General features: G+C 42.5%; 1 protein-coding gene across 3 annotated transcripts in view; it reads left to right on the top strand.

The window, feature by feature from the left end:
* pde1a (phosphodiesterase 1A, calmodulin-dependent) overlaps nt 1-19,928 on the top strand; it is a 173,025-nt gene that overhangs the window by 75,478 nt on the left and 77,619 nt on the right. For all 3 annotated transcript variants that reach the window (XR_011602941.1, XM_070975835.1, XM_070975836.1), the window contains 7 exons: nt 6,740-6,853; nt 6,962-7,144; nt 10,670-10,736; nt 15,096-15,212; nt 16,258-16,398; nt 16,567-16,667; nt 17,413-17,538. Coding sequence is in view for 2 of the 3 variants with exons in the window: in XM_070975835.1 (XP_070831936.1) it covers nt 6,740-6,853; nt 6,962-7,144; nt 10,670-10,736; nt 15,096-15,212; nt 16,258-16,398; nt 16,567-16,667; nt 17,413-17,538 (849 nt within the window). In the remaining variant the exon portion in view is untranslated. The remainder of the gene's footprint in view (nt 1-6,739; nt 6,854-6,961; nt 7,145-10,669; nt 10,737-15,095; nt 15,213-16,257; nt 16,399-16,566; nt 16,668-17,412; nt 17,539-19,928) is intronic.

The following is a 19,928-nucleotide window of genomic DNA, read 5'->3' as shown; positions in this document are numbered from 1 at the left end:
TCAGGTCTCTGAATTCCTTTCTGAGAACAACCTGCATGGCCCCAGCAAATCCGGTTTCAAACGCAGACACTCTACGGAGACTGCGCACTTTTCTGTAGTGGAAACACTACGATTAGCTAGGGCTACTGGACACTCCTCTGTTCTACTATTGCTCGACCTTGACACGGTTAACCACCAAATCCTCCTCTCCACACTCGCTGAGCTTGGTTTCTCAGGAGCTGCTCTCTCCTGGTTTGAATCCTACCTTTCAGGGAGATCCTTTGCAGTATCTTGGAGGGGAGAAGGGTCCAAATCCCATTGCTTGTCCACAGGGATTCTACAAGGGTCAGTGCTTGGAATCCTTCTCTTCTCAATATACACCACAGAACTTGGTGCAGTCATCCGCTCACATGGCCTCTCATACCATTCATATGCTGACGATACCCAGCTCCTCCTTTTGTTACCACCAAATGACCCCATGGTCGCGGCTCGGATATCGGCATGCCTTGCCGATATCTCGCCACAGATGAAGGAACGACACCTTCAGCTTAACCTGTCAAAGACTGAGGTCCTTGTCATCCCAGCCGGTCCCTCTATACAGATCAGTATCCAGCTTGACTCGGGTCTGCTCACTCCCGCAAAATCTGCAAGAAACTTGGTTGTCTTGATTGATGGCCAGCTAACCTTCAAAGAGTATGTGGCCTCTATTGCTTGGTCATGCCGATTCGCCCTGTACAACATCAGGAAGATCAGACCCTACCATGCAGCACAACTCCTAGTACAAGCGCTGGTACTATCACACCTCAACTATTGTAATTCCTTACTGGCAGGGCTCCCAGCATGCTCGCTAAAACCTTTGCAAATGATACAGAATGCAGAGGCTCATCTGGTATTTAACCAGCCCCAACGAGCGCATGTAACTCCACTGTTCATATCCCTCCACTGGCTCCCACTTGCTGCCCGCATCAAGTTTAAGTCCTTGATGCTTGTATGCAAAATTGCCACCAAAACTGCTCTGACCTACCTGAACTCCCTCGTTCAGGTTTATGCTCCCTCCCTCTCACTACGCTCTGCCCAGAAAGGGCACCTGGTGCTGTCACCTTCAAAAACTAGGGATCGACCGATTATCGGCCGGGTCGATTATTGGCACCGATATTCGGCATTTTGACACATCGGCATCGGCCTTTTTTTTATTCCAACGGCTGATAAGATATCAATTTAAAACTGGGTTGTTTTGGCTCTGATGCAGCCGCGCCTCTCTGTCTGCAGTCACTACTCTGTCTCCAGCATTGTCACACCGACAGCACCATCTAATTGGTTACAAACAGAGCCATGGCACGGGTAAAAGCCAATCAGCAGTGAAAGCTGCGCATGCACAGTGCTCACACACACAGTGGAGAGGAGAAATAGTTTTGCGGGTGAAGAAGCACCGGAGAGCAGATATATGTTTTGAAGGTAAGTTAAGGCAGCAGACTCTCTTAAAATTGTAGTAAACATCCCAGTCCTCTACAACTCACAACTACTAGTAACATTACTGTGAGCCCAGTAACGTTCTAGAAACATAAGCGCCAGCTCTGCACACTTACGGTCCCTCCAGATGTGTCTAAATTGCTTAAAACAAGATTGCTGGTAATATCGATATGGAAAGGTCTGATAGTAGAAGTATGTGTGTGTGAGTGAGAGAGAGTAAAAACCTAATGAACTGATTAGCTCTTCTTTCTTTTTCTTTTTTTTTTTTTTTGGGTTGGCAATCTACTAGCGTTACCTTTGCAATCAACAGGTCGATTACTATCTCTGTATTGGGCACCCCTGCTGCAGGCTATTGTGTTTTTAACGGTTTAATCACTTGAAACAAGGTTGTTAATAATATTGATAGGGAAATAGTCAGTGATAATAGTAAAAAGTATATGAGTAAAATTCAGTTAGTTTTATTGCAGGATAGCACATTAAGGGGATGGCTAGAGAATTGTGTGTGTGTGTGTGGGCCACATGAGAAGCTGCGGAAACAGACAGCAAAGCACCGTCTGTCTGAGAGAAAGCTGTAGGGCAATAATGGTTGTTTAACTACCAAGTTATTTTAGTTTACTTCTTCTGTGTTGATTGAGAGATCCCAAGTACCAGAAAATGGAATATTGTCAGATGAAGTACGCCCTGAAGCTGTCTTTGATGGTGATGGTGTTCACGGATGAATAGTTTCTCTTATTGCTATTGCACTATTTTTTCACCCATAGTAACATTAATTGTTAGTAATGTGGCAGCCTAGTTTTGAATGACAGGGTTCTGCTATCACATGTTGTTAAAATATAGCATTTGCATAATGAAATAACTACAGGCTTCCCAAATGCTGTAATAAATTTAGCATGATGAGTTGAGCATATGTCAGCATGTGGCCCCACTTTTAACTCTCTCTCTCTTTTTCAAACCCTTATTGCAGATGGATAGACTTGCGTTTAAAAGTGCAGTATGGAAGTATTTCACTCAATCAACACCAGGGAAGGCAGTCTGTAATACATGCAATGAAGGTGTCAGCATGGGAGCAACAATGGGAAAACTCAAAAATACTTCAAACCTGTGGTCCCATCTTAAAATTCATCACCCTGAGTTGTATGAAACAGCACAGAAGAAACGGGAATCTGAATCTCATAAGGATGAGGCAACTTCATTTCAGCCAACAATAGAGGGCATGTTTCAGAAACAAAGAAAGTGGACAAACTCAGATGACACGTCGAAACGAATGGACAAACTAGTCATAATCACTGGCAACCAACCGTTAATGTTGGTGTCTGATGTTGGCTCATGACTGCAGCAGAGCCATGATATGCACTGAAAAGTGAGAAGCATTACTGAACTGAAAAGCCACAAGTTCACCACAAGGTTGTGGACAAGATCAAAGCCCTGATTCAACCAGTGAATGCTGGCTACTCCCTCTCCTTCACCACAGACTGCTGGTCTGGTGTGACAGAGTCTCGCCTGACATGCCATTTCATTGACAATGAATGGACAAGAAAGCAGGTCGTCTTAAATACAAGAGCGATGCAGGGGTCCCACACTGAGGAATACCTGAAAGAGACATTCCTCAGTATGCTTGAGGACTGGAAAATAAGCAAAGACTGTGTAGCACTAGTGCTTCAAGACAGCAGAGCAAATATTGTGAAGGGAATGAAGCTCGCTCAGCTTCCAGACCTAAGCTGCACAGCGCACACCTTGCAACTTGTAGTGAATGACGGTCTGTCAAGTCAACGAGCCGTCACAGATGTCATTGCAATACTTAAGAAGTGCGCCACACATTTCCACCACTCCACCTTGGCCAAACAACATTTGCGAAACATTCAGAGGGAACTTGGCCTGCCAGAGCACAACATAATCCAGGCTGTTCCAACAAGGTGGAACTCAATGCTCCACATGCTGCAAAGGATGCTGGAGCAAAAGAGGGCGATTACCATCTGCTGTCGTGAACATGGAGGAGTTGCTGGTCCCACTGCTCACCAGTGGGACCTTGTGTCCGATTTAATTAAAACTCTTCTCCCCATAGACGAAGTGACACTTCAGGTGAGCCACAGCAACTCATCAGCATCCTGCATCATTCCTTGCCTGACTGTGCTGAAGATGCTACTTCTAGATGATAAGGGGCCCTCCACAAAAGGCATCAGGTAGAGCCTAAACAAGCGTTTCTCAAAAGTAGAAGACACAAAAACTGTGGTGCTGGCCTGTCTCTTAGATCCTCATTATAAGGGTCATGCATTCTCCTCTGCCAACACATTGAGCAAGGCCAAAGGATGGTTGAAAGAGGAAGAGTAGGCTTCCACACAACAGACCACTCGAGAAGAGCATGCTGCCACCGAAGGAGCCAATATGGAGGAGCAAGCTGCTGCAGAGGAGGCCAGCATGGAGGAACAGGCTGCTGCATACGGGACGCATGAGAATGACAGAAACACCCACAAAAGGGAACGGAGAGAGCACACATCCTTCTGCAGCCGTGTTGATGAGATGTTCAGTTCTCTGCTGGCACTCCACACTGGTGACCTGCTGGCCAGTAGCTGCGTTGAGGATGAGCTATATCTGTACCTCAAGGAGCCAGTGATTGACAGGCGGAAAGGGGACCTACTCCAGTGGTGGAAACAGAATGAAGAGCACTTCAAGCTACTTGCAAAACAAGCAAGAAAATTTCTTTGTGCACCACCCTCACCAGTCTCAAGTGAGTGTGTTTTCAGTGAAGTTTCTGCAATTTATGACAGCAAGAGAAGCCGTCTCACTGGAGAGCACACTGAACAACTCTGCTTTTTGCACCACAATCTGGTGCTGCTCAATTGGGACTACTAATTAATTTGAGATTCACATTTCTATACAAATTGTATTTAACTTTGTTTTATATACTTTATAAAACTTCAGGAAGCTATTTATTTATATAAATTTTCAGTTAACTTTATAAGAGATGCTGCTGAACCTGGGAACTCCCTGTACATTTTGTTTAAACTTAAAACAAAGACAAGTGAAAGATAAAATACCATTTCAGTTATATTGAAATCTAGGAAAACTTTTTTTTACTGTAGAAACCTTTTGGGAGCTTTATAAGACATGCTGCTTAGCCTGGGAGCTCCCTGCACTTTTTGTTAGAATTATGAAACATCAATGTCTATTGTCTAAGATAAAAAATCTTAAATATGTTGCAAATCTGAAAAGCTGTTTAATAAACATATGCTTAAATGCATTTAAATGAAGTTAAGTGTTGGAGTTTGTATTATTCAAAATTTTGACGCCAGTATTTTCACTTTTACTGCAATTGAATATCGGCTCCAAATATCGGTTATTGGCCTCCTTGACTACTAACAATCGGTATCAGTATCAGCCCTGAAAAAAAACACATCGGTCAATCTCTACCAAAAACCCCAAAGTCTCTAGCTAGACTCTTTTCTTCTGTGGTTCCCAGGTGGTGGAACGAGTTACCAAACTCCATTCATTCTGCAGAGTACCTTGCAATCTTTGGAAAAGGACTAAAGACCAAGCCCCTTACAGAACACCTTGTTCTTTGAAAAAAAAAAAAAGAAAAAAAAAAGAAAAACTATCCACTCTATGCACTTTTTGCACTACTTCGTAGCATTGTCTTGTAACACCTATGTCCAATTGGACCAGAAAGTTGCGTTAGGGCACTTATTCTTGTATCAGGCGCCTCCTCCATTAATGATACATTTCCACCACCACCTCCTTATCAATTAGTACAACATCCTGGTGAGATGATTCCTCTGGTCTCCCTCTCTGAGCCCGGAGAGGGAGAGACTGAAGCAGAACCCGATATGGAAGACGAAGAAGACCAATGTTTGTATTCCTGATCCTCTGTATATATATGGTACTTGCTAATGTTGATTAATGATTATGATTTATGATTAATACTCGATATAAAAGTAATGCATTTGAGTTGTTTTGTTTTATTTCAATTGCTTTATTATTTCAATTGTTTATTTCCACATTTCTGTCTAATGCTTCATTATTTCCACATGCCTCTGCAATGAAGAATTGCTTGCTGCTGATTAATGCAATGAAGAACAGTTTCTCACATATAGGCTGCTGGACACAATGAACATTTGCTTACAAATAATAGCTTTCCTTTATTTGACTGTGTTTTCTTTTATTTTTTGTAAAAGAATCTGGGCTAAGAGTGTAGTGGTAGACGGTAACTAGGATTTGATGAGTCAGGTGAACTTTCTTCAGTCTCCTCAGGAAGTAAAGGTGCTGTTGAGCCTTCTTTATCAAAATGTAGGAGTTGAAGGTCCTGGAGATGTCCTCGGAGATGTGAACACCCAGGAACTTGAAGCTGGAGACATGTTCAACCTCAGCCCCGTCAATGTGAATGGAGGCGTGACTTCAGCATTCAGTTTTCCTGTAGTCCACAATGAGCTCCTTAGTCTTCTTAGTGTTGAGGGTCAGGTTGTTGTTGGCACACCGCATCGGCAGCTGCTGAACCTCATCTCTGTAGGCTGACTCATCGTTGTTGTTAGTCAGGCCTATCACTGTGCTGTTGTCTGTGAACTTGATGATGGAGTTGGAGCCATGCACAGGCACACAGTTGTGGCTGAAGAGTAGAGGAGAGTGCTCAGCACACAGCCCTGTGGGATGCCAGTGTTCAGGTTCAGGGTGGCAGAGGTGTGGTTGTCTAACCTAACAGGCTGGGGTCTGTTGGTCAGGAAGTCCAGGGTGCAGTTGCAGAGGGGGGTGCTGATGCCGACGGTCAGGTCTGTAAGGCAAAATGTTTATTTCCTGCAGGACACTCCTATTGCTTATTGTGAAAGTCAGCAGATTGACAGGAGGCCAGGAGTGTCATGTGTCCATCTGGAGGAAACAGATTTTTATGTTCTTGTTCTGTGGCGTGAAGAGGAAAGTGCCTGTGTGGGTGCAAAGTATGAAGTATATATTCACATTTTTTTTATTTCAATTTTATTTATATAGCGCCAAATCACAACAATTGTTGTAGGACACTTTCCATATAATTTTACTTTGTGTGGTGCCAGCAGCTCCACACTAGCAACAAGGCACTCCTTCACAAATTCTCCCTCTGAATGAGGTTTCAACTTCTTAGCTATTGGCTTGCTCATTATGAAACTTGCCTGCATAACACTGTCTCTGTCACAGTGCCTTGTCCCCTATGTCGAATGTCATTATATTCAGTTACCATCAAAAGTAGTGGAATTACATCTTATAATAATACGTTACTTTCTAACTTTGCAATGAGTTACTTCCAACACTGACTATGTTTGTGTGATGTCAGGCTCAAAGGGGTCCTGGAGCAGATGGACCGTGGTGTCGTGGATCTGCAGGAACTCCGCAGAAACCTGGAGATCGCTGCTGTCATGTTGGACGCAGTTTACACTGATGAAACCAGGTAGGACTGAATAGACTGATGGATGAATTGATTTGTAGCTAAGTAAAATAAATTCTTGTCACTGGTTGTCCAAGCACTGTCTGACAGGTGTTTCTGTCTGTTCTTAAGGCGCCTCTTGGACACTGAGGATGAGCTTAGTGACTTGCAGGCTGAGTCAGTGCCCAGTGAAGTACGTGATTGGCTGGCATGTACCTTCAGCAGAAAGATGGGTGTGGCAAAACGTCGTCCTGAGGAGAAGCCAAGATTCAGGAGCATTGTCCATGCAGTGCAAGCTGGAATATTTGTAGAGAGGTAAAAAAAAACAAACAAACCATCATTTCCAATTCTCTGAGGGTCTCTGAGGGTCTGCATCTAGAGCAACATGCTGCTCTTAACCTCCATTAACACCTTAACACCTCTACAAAGGTGTACCCTACATTTAACTTTTTTTCATGTTCTATTTATTATTACTTTCATATTTTTGCTTGGAGATACACTATATGACCAAAAGAATATGGACACCCCTGCCTACATACTTGTGTGCTTTTTTTTGTCTTAGTTCCAATGGAGGGAAATCTTCATACTACTGCATGCAATGATGTTTTAGACAACAGTGTGTTTCCATATTTTATGTTTGTCCATTTCCTGTTTCAACGTGACAATACACTCAAGCAGCCAGCTCCACGAAGAAATGGTTTTCCCAGTTTGTTGTAGATGAACTTGACTGGCATGCACAGAGCACTGACCTCAATACCATGCTACACCCTCTGAATTAACTGGAACACAAACTGTGAGCCAGCCTTATCACCCATCTTGAGAGTTTAACTAATGTGTTGTGGCCGATGGGAGCAAGTCCCAGCTGGTTCAACATCTGATGGAAAGACTGAAACAAGAAGAGTGGAGGCTGTTACAGTAGCAGATTAATGTTCAAGCTTTTGGAATCACACTGCAAATGGTCACATGTGGCTGTGTAATGTCCACATACTTTAGGCCAAGAAGCGAATTTAAGTAATAACAAAAGAAAAACTGTGCATCTTCAGGTTAGGCGATTGTTTCAGACAAAAGAGTAACAGTTTCAAATGTTATTTTTTGTCTTTAGGAGAAATCTAAAGCATCTGAAAATGGAACAGAAAACAATCAGGAACATATCTGCCCCCCTGTGCCAATGCAGCCACCTCAGATTCCCATTTGTATGTATTCTGTACCTTCAGACTAAAGACAAACATGCCCACAACCATGTCAGTATCATCATGGCTAGGTCTTGTATAGCTCCTGAACGCCAGCTATTTCTCCCTTGCCTGAACAATGCGCGGCCCTGTCTGGTGCCTAGCTGGCTAACCTCCTAAGTTCTGAACTCACTATTCCACTACAGTCACTGATTCTCTGAACAGACTCTACAATGGTCCTATCACGGCTAACATCTGACTCTTGTCGGTACAAAGTGTTTGTTGGCACAAGAATAGCAGAGATTCAGACTAACTGAAACACACTGCTGGCAATACCTTGACTCAAAGAATAATCCAGCCGATGATCTAACATGGGGCAAAACCCTCCAACAGCTCTCTCAGCAACACCGATGGAGTCAAGGCCCTCCATTCCTCTTGCTAAACACAAACTGCTGGCCAGCAAATCCATGTATTCGGATTGAATCAGAGCCTGCTGAGGAACTCAGGAAATCCATGTTCTGTAGCACAGTGACGACAGATAACACAAACCTCCCTGATCTATACAAGTATAGTAACAGGGATGATCTTGTCACTGAGATGAATAATGTACATTTTAGGGTGGCAGATCACAACTCAAACATTACTAATGTTGCCCAGAGAATGTTAAATTCAGAGAAGCATTTCCTGCAATTCCCCAGAGGAATTCAATGCCCTAAAATCTGATAAACTCATGCCAAAAAACAACAAATTACTCCCCCTTTCTCCAGAATATAAGCCTAATCTTGGTCTCATTAGAGTGGGAGGTCGACTTCGATGAGCAGAAACCCTTGATTATGACAACATTCATCCAAAATGTATTAGATCCAAAACTAAAATGGTTGACCTTCCTCTGGCCTGTATGAGACTGTTTAAGCCTCGATTCTGGTCTACAGGTATGGACTGTTTTGGACCTTTCCCGGTGAAAATCGGCCAATGTACAGTGAAAAGGTGGGGCATACTCTTTAAGTGCTTAACAACACGCTACATACATCTTGAGCTACTTGATAGTATGGATGCAGATACATTCTTAATGGCCTTCAAAAGATTTGTCTCATGCAGAGGGAAACCCTTCAAAGTCCCCTCTGACTGTGGAACTAATTTCAAGGCAGGAGAGGCAGAATTGCAAATGCCTTCCAATCCAAGGTGCGTACTACTACAGCGACAGGCACAAGTACAAGTGAATTTCCAATTCAATCCTCCATCGGCCCCACATTTTGGTGGAAGCTGGGAACGCGAAATGAAGTCAATAAAAATGGCCCTCAGTGTTGCACTAGGAAACCAACCAACCTCAGAAATAGTCCTACACACAGTCCTAATTATAGTGGAAGGCATACTGAATTCTAAACCTCACGGATATGTCTCCTCTGACCTTCCTGATCCGATATGCTGTAGATGGGGCGGCCTGACTCCTCTCTTCCGCAGGCAATCTACATTCAAGTGAACTCCTCAGCAGGATAAGATTGTGTCACAGTCAAATTTTAGCCGACAATTTCTGGACAGCCTTCATTCCCTATTACCCTCCAAAACTTCAAATCAGGAAGAAATGGGAGACTGACAAGGAGAACTTGGATTCAGGTCAGATGGTAATGACAGTTGATCCCCAGTATTCTCAGCATCATGACCTATTGAAAGGGTAACTGAAACCTACCCTGGAAAGGATGGGATGGTCCGGAGTGCAAAGGTCAAGATTCAAGGACGAGAATACATACGTTCTGTTTCCACATTAATACCACTACCAGAAGTCACGGTAGAAACTGAATAAACGTATTTGCTGTACAAATGTGGAGGCAGCTGTGATAAAGTAAAGTCTGCATCCCTCCTGTCCCACTGGAGAACCATTAGCCTACCTTGCCTCCACTCCACAAGAGGTGCTACAGGTAGTTCAGGCTTTGTACTTCTTCCCTGCACTTACAAATAGAGGTCTGGAGATGGACTTCCTCCCTTTGTTTCTGAACTTTTGATTTACTTTCAATGTAAGTAGCATTTCTCTCCCTTTTTTGTTATCATGATATGTTAAGAAAATATATCAAGGTTAATGATGATTTGCATTCTTTAACTTATTTCTTAAATGTGATTTATGAGTTTGACATTATTTGAAAAGCTGATTTCATGTTATTTCACCCATTATTATAATCTGTTTTCTTTATTTGGAACCATGGCAATCATCATCATCTTCATTATATTAAAGAAAATAAATAGACATTGAATTAATTAAGAGCTCCTGTCTCCTGGTGGTTTGTGTGGCTCCAGTTCGAACCCTTATCGATAACACTATCACATGGTGTGATAGAATGGTATCAGCTCATCGGCTGCAGCTTAATGACGCATGAAATCAAAAAATAGCTGCTGCACTGTGGCAGTTCTCACTGTATGTTTATGACATGGTTACCATGGCGACAACCAACCTATCCTGGTCACAAACTCTAGAGGAGGGCAGCTGGAGGTCTGCATGAGGGGTATTTATATGCATGCCACTGTCTTTATCTGTGTGGGAAATTTGTGCATTATAATTTTCCCTCTGTCTCTTTCTCTCTCTGTCTCTCTCTGTTTCACTCTCTCTCTCTCTCTCTCTCTCTCTCTCTCTCTCTCTCTCTCTCTCTCTCTCTCTCTCTCTCTCCCTGTGTGACATCAGGATGTATAGAAGAACGTCCAACATGGCTGGTCTAACCTACCCTCCCATGGCTTTGACAGCTCTGAAGGTAAAAACTGTTTTATTACTGCAATTCCATCTGCAGGAAGTCACACAATTATGCTTCTATGTTGGTGGCAGCTGTGGTTTCAGGTTGTCCGACCTTACATATGTAAATCTGTATGTCTAGCCATTCCATTCTTGTGAATAGGATATCTCAGGAATGACTTGTGCAAATTTCTTCAAATGTTCACTTGGACTCAAGAATGAATTAATTTCATTTTCATGGTCAAAGGTCAAGGAAGAAAGAATCATATGTAGTTGACAAAAAAGAATATGAAATTTGAAATAACTGAAAGTTAAGGAAAGAACTGAGGAGTAGATAGGGAAGGGAAAAATAGAGAATGGAATAAGGAGGTATGGAAGAAAGATAGAGAACAGAACAGAAAAGAACAGAAAATGTTGAGGGAATGGAAATGGAAAATGGAAAGGTGGGATGATGTTATGGGGAAAGAAGGAAGCAGAAGAGGAAATAAAGAGATAGAGAGGGAAAATAAAGTAAAGAAGAAAACCCTGAGAGGAAAAAGGGGTGTTGACAAAAGGGAGGAAGGAGGAAACTAGGACTAGAAAGAAGTGGAACTGGAAAGGAGGATGTAGAGAAGGTAAGGAGGCAGAGAAGGCCCGGGGGGAGGTAGAGCAAAATACAAAGATGCAGGAAGGGAAGGAATAAAAGAGGTAGGAGAGAAATGTCAGAATGTAGCGAAAGAAAGGGGAAGGCAGAGAAGGAAAAGTTCTCCAAAAGGGGGAGGAAGTGAAGGAAAGTAGGTGGTGTAAGAGAAAATGATGATGATAGGAAGAAATGAGGAGGAAACATAGGTTGGGAAGGACGAGGTGGAAAAGGGTGGAAGTTAAAGGAAAAGAAAAGATACAGAAGGACAGAAAAATATAGGGACAAAAAGAAGGAGGAGTGGAAGGAGTTAATTGTATTAGTTAAGAGTTGTTACTCCAGTACTATGAGTACATGTAAAGCCTTCTATCCTGCTTCACTATTGGTTAATCCTATCGAGGTTCTGTGTTGGCACCCTGAGACACATCTTTGCACTCACTGCCCAATCAGGAGGTAGTATCAACCCACTATAAAACAGTGGTCATCTCCCTATCAAACTCAGCAATAGGAATAGGACAGGGGTCAGCTGGGCCTGTAGTTAGAGGGTTATACACATACTCATAGAGTTTGCGTACATTCAGTACCCAATATTTCTATTTTATGTGGACTAATGGGCTTTTCCATTTGCTAACACCAGCGGCGAAGGTTTTGAGTGATATGATGATCCTAGCTCGTCCTGCAGCTCTGACCCAACTGCTGACTTGGCAAAATGAAGTTAAGTGGCCAGGCTGCTGACCACTGCCCACTGGGGGACCCATCAGCTGTATCACATGCCTTCAAGCTTGAATCTCAATTTAACCTAAGTGTGTAAATCCAAAACAGACAGTTTCCCCAACCACACAATATGAACTGCATGTAGCTAACTTGCCACAGCACAAAACAATATACGCACAAATGATAAAATACCTCGTTGGCTGCATGCCAAAAAGAGGGAAATGTCCATGAAACAAGGAAACGATTGTCCCTTCATTGTCCTCCGCTTGCCGAATTCAACTCCCTCCCCATTCCAAACAACTGCGGGTTTTTATGACAGTAAATCCATATTGTGAGGAAGATGGCACCGAGCGTGGCCCAGAAAAGGAAGGAAAAACCATGTCTCCGTGAAGACAGCGCTAGAGTAAGCTCGCCGACATGATCATTGAAATAATCACAAATAAATCAAACCCTGTGTCACTCAATAAATAACATGAAACTACAACCATCGACCATGTCTCCAATTAATAATATGAAATATAAATAACTATATACAACTGCATACCCACCAGGCATATCAATAACTGTATGCACCATTATGTATACATTTACAGTCACATTAAAAACAAAAAAATAAATAAAAAACAAATCAAACAAATTAAGCAGGTTTTTCATTGTCGCGATGTCATTAGGCCTCATTGAAGCACGTCCAAATCTCAGGACGCACCGGACTTCTTTGCGGAGTTGAGGATACTTTGAGAGATAATCCCAAAGGGAACAACTACAGCATTTAAAACACTTTGATACCTCAAAGGGATTGAAGGAACTTTCCCTAACTGTGAGATTGCGCTCAGGATCCTATTGACTTCTCCAGTAACGGTGTCGCCGGGCGAGCAAAGCTTTTCAAAGTTGAAACTAATTAAAAACTATTTGCACACCTCCATGTCACAGGACAGACTGTACGGGCTTGCCCTGCTAAATCCAAACTGGATTATAAAGATCTTGTTGCTGAGTTTGCTGCCAAGAAGGCAAGGAAAGTGACTCTGACATGATCAGTTTCTGCGCAATTTATGCATGGTGAGTCCTTCTTATTTGTTAGAGTTACAGTACAGTCAATGTGTTGTGTATAGTTGTAATGAAAATGAACATATATTATGAATGAAAAGTGTCCTAACCTAGTTCTTTAAAATGTCAAGATGCCAAAAATAAAGTGGCTGAGCTGACTTGATGTAAAGCCACTCATTGCACAGTTGATTTCCCCCCTTTGAAATAAAGAGCAAAAAGTCATAGCTGAGACTATGTGTATGATTATGCTGTATTATTCTACATGATAAAAACGTATTGCAGCGGGATTATGTGTGCACCATGTGACTGTTATTCATGTGCAATTGCGCATCCATGTCAAAGAGCAGGGTTGTGCATTTCAAGTTTACACAGGGCCTCGCACCCCCCCCTGACGGACCTGACGACACCCCTGTAGAATTCTGTTTACAAGGCAATGTTTCTGCATCACCCATAGCCTCATAACCTGTGTTAATCACACCACATAAACAAGAGCTACCCTGTGCGCCATCAGAGGAGCCCTCATGGCCTAGGGTCCAAGGCAGCATTCCCAAATGTCTATGGATATCACTGGGGAGTCAGGTAACAGGTAGAGGGCCACAGTCTGTAAACCTTCCCTAACATTGCATCACATGTAGTTATCTCCCAGCAGTGAAACAGTCGAAGCTGCCATAGCTGCGATCCCTGTTGCAAACACCCCACAAGGCACAACTCTTGTCAAACAAACCTGCAGAGATGCAACACATCCTGCTGGAGGCAAGCAGACAGGTCCATTGGAGTGCTCTAGCCCTGACCGGTGAACACACACCAAAAGTATCCCATACGCCCTGGAAGTAGAGGAGGTTTCAGTGGAAAAGTTGCAGATGGAAGACGACACTTGACACGATGAGTACAAAGATCTGTCTCAGAGTGCCGAGGCAGAGCCTTAATGGAGTTAACTGATAGCGAAGTCTGTTAGAGGGCATATAATGTACAAAATACATTGAAAGGGAAGGAGGAGGCACTGAAATAAATGAAAGAATGGGTTAAAGAAGAAGGGCTGCACGGTGGCGCAGCAAGAAGGTCGCAGGTTCGATTCCCGGGTCGGGCCTTTCTGTATGAAGTTTGCATGTTCTTCCCGTGCATGCGTGGGTTCTCTCCGGGTACTACGGCTTCCTCCCACAGACCAAAAACATGCTCATTAGGTTGATTGGTAACTCTAAATTGCCCCTAGTTGTGAGTGTGAATGGTTGTGTGCTTGTGCCCTGCGATCGGCTGGCGACCGGTCCAGGGTGTACCCCGCCTCTCGCCCGTTGACAGCCGAGATAGGCTCCGGCTCCCCCGCGACCTCGAAAGGGATAAGCGGCATAGAAGATGGATGGATGGGTTAAAGAAGAAAAATAAGTATGAAAGGAGGATATGAGGAGGGAAACTAGGGGTAAAGAAGGAAAGAAGCAGAGCAGGAGCAGAGGAGTACAAGGAAATGTAGAGAAATGTAGAAAAGGCAAAAGAAGGAAAGCAGGAGATAGGAAAGGATAGATGGAGTTGGAAACAGAAAAATATATTTTCAGTGGTGTGTGTGTATGATAAGTTGAATCCTCATGGCCTCTTGTACATTAAAACATGTAATTAAACTATAATTTAATTACAGTCATCTCTCATTTACTCTTCTCTCATAATGTTAAATACACATGGAAGCAATACAAGTAATGCTTTTGGAAAACCTCTTTGTATTAATCTCAACAACTTAAAATGTAATTATGATCCAATGAATAATAATAATCTTTCACATAATTGGATATGCTGTTTCACCTCGTTCAGTGTAAGCAAACATTATTACACTGCCCACACTGGTAAAAGTCTTACATTACACTGAATTACACTTTTGGATGACAAGACAGCTCGTTCTCAAAATTATCTGCTGTATCTATATTGTATTGTCCCATATTAGATGTAAGATAGTGTTTGCAATGATGATGGTAATTGGAGTGATAAAGTTTAACCTGAGTCTTCCTGGTTGTTCTCCAGGAAGTGGATCAGTGGTCATTCGATGTTTTTACATTTCATGAGGCCACTGGAGACCATGCCCTCAAGTTCCTGGTCCATGACCTGCTGACCCGCTATGACCTCATCAACAGGTTCAGGGTACACACAGCTTCATATTATTAACACAGTTGAGGTGGGTGGGGCCTAATGTCAGGGTGGCTGGAGCTTAGTGCAATGAGTAGACAGATCTCTTTATAAAAAGGTTGAGGGTCAGAGGCCTGAACTTGCAATTTAATCCTTTTATTCCCCAGAAGATGTCAAAACCAACAATAAATTGAAATCAAATGAAGCTACAGTCAGCAGCTGATTAGCTTAGCTTAGCACAAACACTGGAAACATGCATACAATGGGCTCTGTCTGAGGGCAAGAAAATCTGCTTACCAGCACCTCAAAAGCTCATAAATTAACACAGTATAGTGTTTGTTTAGTCCATACAACAATTGTAAAAACAGCAGATTGTGGTTTTATGGGAAGTCATGTACCACACTGTTTCCAGGAAATTACTTTGCCAAGCCAAGAAACAGTCTAGCACATAACCTGCCATAAAACCATAATTCGTAGTTGTTACATGGTACAGAAGGCAAGTGCATTCACCATAGAAAATTGATTTGTAATTGCAGAATTACAGTTTTAGTTTCTCATAATTATAAAATCCCTATCTCATAAACCTTTGTTTCGTACCTCGGAATTAGGAGATGATGATCCCAAAATTATGAGATTTTGATCTTGTAATTATGAGGTAATTAGAATTGAGACATTTTTATTGTAATAATGTGTTTCTATCAGAATTACAAGACACTGAAGTTATAAATATGGGAGACATCTGTAACATACCTCCATAAAATAGAACTATGGCACCTGCCTGAAAGTTTCACCCTCTGTGAAATTACAAGCTGGTTTTGAATTTATGGTATGTTTTTGACTTCATATTCAGAATCAGAATCAGAAAGCCTTTATTAGTCCCCTGGAGGGGAAATTTCATTTCAGTTACATCCCGTTCAAGAAACATAAAAAAGGACAATGGCACATAACATTGGTAGTACAGGAGTGGGGAACTGGGGGAGGTGTCGCAGCACAGACACTGGGGTGTCTATAGTCCCTGTAGCACCTGTCGTACCTGCACTATCTGTAGCACTGTGTTCAGATCCCAGTGCAGGCTCTGGTGCAGTTTGTTGAGGCTCTGGAGAATGGCTACAGTAAACACAAGAACCCCTACCACAACCTGATTCATGCCGCTGATGTCACTCAGACTGCCCACTTCCTGATGCTCCACACTGGACTGATGGTAACATACACACACATTGACATCACTGTCCCACGACAGTGGTGGGACAGGGACTCACTGTTTCTGCATGATCTCTATGGATAGTCAAATTATAGAAAAATGTGACTTGTTGACATTAACCCATTTAGATAACACTCTCACTCTCTCTCACTCTCTGTGTGTGTGTAGCATTGGCTTAGCGAGCTGGAGATTCTTGCTATGGTTTTTGCTGCAGCAATTCATGACTTTGAACACACAGGAACCACCAATAACTTCCACATCCACACCAGGTAATATAGACAGTAATATAATCAGGTTTTTCCATATCTTCATCATTTGGCCATTCATTTTGGTAATGTTATCATTGAGATTAATTTGAGTTACACATAAGTGTCCACAGTCATGCTACTGGCTCTGTGAGGTTGAATTTAGTCACTTTGGTGCTTTGCGCTAAATGCTAACATGTGCACAATGACTGCACTAACTACACTTGTTCAGCAGGTATCATGTTTACTTTGTTCACCATTTTAGTTAACTTGTAACCATGCTAACATTTGCTCGCCCTTAACACAAAGTACTGTTGAGGCTGAAGGGAATGTCATTGGTTTTGTCAACTGAATTTGTGATGATGGCACTAGATAAATGGTTCAGGATTTGCCAAATATGTCCTGAGTGGAATATGAATGTCTGAACCAAATTTCACGGCAATCCACCGAATAGTTGTTGAGACATTTCATTCATTACAAACGTTAACTTCAGTGGTGCTGAAAAGTTGAGGAATCATTGAAGTCTGTAGGATTTATCATCTGTGCTAAATGGACATCTGTACCAAATTTCATGGCATTCCATCAGTTGGAGGTGAAATATTTCAGTGTGGACCAAAGTGGGTGACAGAGCAACATAGACATTATGTAGCTAGCATGACTGAAAATCCTAAAATATTGGATGTTCAAAAACATACAATGCAAGTGTCTCCACAATAGCTGGGCCTGCAGCAGACGTCAGCATCTAATGGATGTTATGTCTGTCTGTCAGGTCGGAGGTGGCCATTCTGTACAATGACAGATCGGTGCTAGAAAACCATCACGTCAGCGCCGCCTACAGGCTGATGGCAGAGGAGGACATGAACATCCTGGTAAACCTGAACAAGGATGATTGGAGGTGAGCGTGCATGCACACACACACACACACACACACACACACACAGACCACACATCACATATCACTAGTGATGGGTCGTACTGTGCTGCTGCTTCGGAGCATGTGTTGAGAAATCCTGTTTAGTGAAGCGCATATCGACGCTTGTGTCATTTAGGGCGAATGACATCAATGATGATGTTCGAAGCCTCACTGGTTCAGGAATTGGTTCGACTATCGGCATGATTAATGAATATATGTATGTAGCTGAACTCCTGAATGAACTTTGAACTCTGTATGTGTATGAGAGATTTAAATCTTCAAGATAAAAATAGCAGTGTAGAAACTGAAAACTTAAGAGGGATGATGACACATGAGTGAGGGAGAAAGAAAGACAAATAATAGACATGGTTGACTGATCTGATTGTCACTGTTTTCCAGACAAAGCAGTGCTGAATAAAGAAGGCCTGTGATCTTGGGCAAATCCTTAAAAAAGAAGCCACCATCCTGTATGTGTGTCACAGATATAGAAAGAGAATGAGAGGATCATGTCTTTTGCATTACAGTTTCCAGTTACTGCCGCAAAAGGCGAAGTGTTTCATGATATGATTGGGTGAGATGAGCCCCGTCACTTGTCAGTGAAGGAAATAACTTATGGGCCACAGACCAGCGTGTGTCGAGGGCTGGTCGGTGATTATGAACAAACTCTTGCGCTGACTTTTTTTTGCCGAATGTATTACACCAACAGGACCAAAGCGAAAGGGGTTGGTGTTTAACGATGTGATTGGGCCAGCCCTATGTCAATCAGGCCGCTGATCAACTGTCTGGTATTATGGGCCAGTCACACCAATATTTGAAATAAAATAAAAGTGGCCGACTTTCGGGCCAAATAGCACATTGGCCCACCGGGAAAATGCCTGCTATGCCAGATGGTCAGTTTGTCCCTGTACACAACAGTGGATTCGCTCACACTTTATGGGTTAGTGTTAGCAATTTGTTGGTTTGTATGTGACGTAGAGGTGCATTTTGCTGGAGCCTGTGAGAAAGAGAAAGTTTTTTCCCTGTGTGGGAACATTTTGATCTGATCTCTCCAATAAAAAAGAAGAGAATAAAAACAAGTACGCTTTCAGTAACATTATTACATGTGTTTTATGTTTGTTATGCAATGTGTTTGTGTGTGCTAAAGAATTGGGTGAGGCATCCATGCTGAGGCATTTTCGTGCTTTGCCTGAAAATAATTAGGGGAATATGGCTGGACCCAGTCCATATTTTGTTTCTGAATAAAAATGAATAAAGTCCTTAAATTGCACAATCAAATTCACTGCCCTCTTCATGTTAACAAGCACATCCACTGCCCCTTACCTTGTTAAAACACTTCAACAGTTTGAAAACAATTGTTCCCGTCATTATGAGTTATTCAACCGTTGACAAAGTTATTTATTGATAAACATTTGAGTAATATTAAGTAATATAGATTTAGATTAGATTTAGATTCCATTGTATTATCATGTTACATACCCATAATGTACGAAACAAAAATCTAAATTTTATTTATATGAATGAATACATGAATGGTACCTGAAATGCATTTATTAAGATGAATTGAGTTCCTTTATATGTTCCTTTATATGTTATATGTTCCTTTAGTTTCCTTTAATTACCTATAGTTTATAGGTTCCACTTCGAAGCATTGGCATGGTATCACCCATCACTACCTACACAAAAGATCCATTTCACAAGATCTATTTGAAATATTGTTTACAAATCTGTCTAAATCTGTGTTAGTGAGCACTCCTTTGCTGAGATAATCCATCCCACCTCATAAGTGTGACATCAAGATGCTGATTAGACAGCATGATTATTGCACAGGTCTGCCTTCGGCTGGCCACAATAAAAGGCCACTCTAAAATGTTCAGTTTCATTGCACAGCACAATGCCCAGTTGTCACAACTTTTGAGGGAGCGTGCAATTGGCATGCTGACTGCAGGAATGTCCACCAGAACTGTTGCCCGTGAACTGAATGTTCATTTCTCTACCATAAGCCATCTCCAAAGGCGTTTCAGACAATTTGGCAATACATCCAACCGGCCTCACAACCGCAGATGACATGAAACCACACCAGCCCAGGACCTCCACATCCAGCATATTCACCTCCAAGAACATCTGAGACCAGCCGCCCAGACAGCTGCTGCAACAATCGGTTTGCATAACCAAAGAATTTCTGCACAGACTGTCAGAAACTGTCTCAGGGAAGCTCATCTGCATGCTCGTCATCCTCATCGGGGTCTTGACCTGACTGCAGTTTGTCGTCGTAACCGACTTGAGTGGGCAAATGCTCACATTCGATGGCATCTGGCACGTTGGAGAGGTGTTCTCTTCACGGATGAAACCCGGTTTTCACTGTTCAGGGCAAG

The sequence above is a fragment of the Chaetodon trifascialis genome, chromosome 12, assembly GCF_039877785.1.
Source record: "Chaetodon trifascialis isolate fChaTrf1 chromosome 12, fChaTrf1.hap1, whole genome shotgun sequence".
NCBI lineage: Eukaryota > Metazoa > Chordata > Actinopteri > Chaetodontiformes > Chaetodontidae > Chaetodon > Chaetodon trifascialis.
The sequence above is the reverse complement of the archived record's forward strand: the minus strand, read 5'-3'. Positions and strand labels throughout refer to the sequence as shown.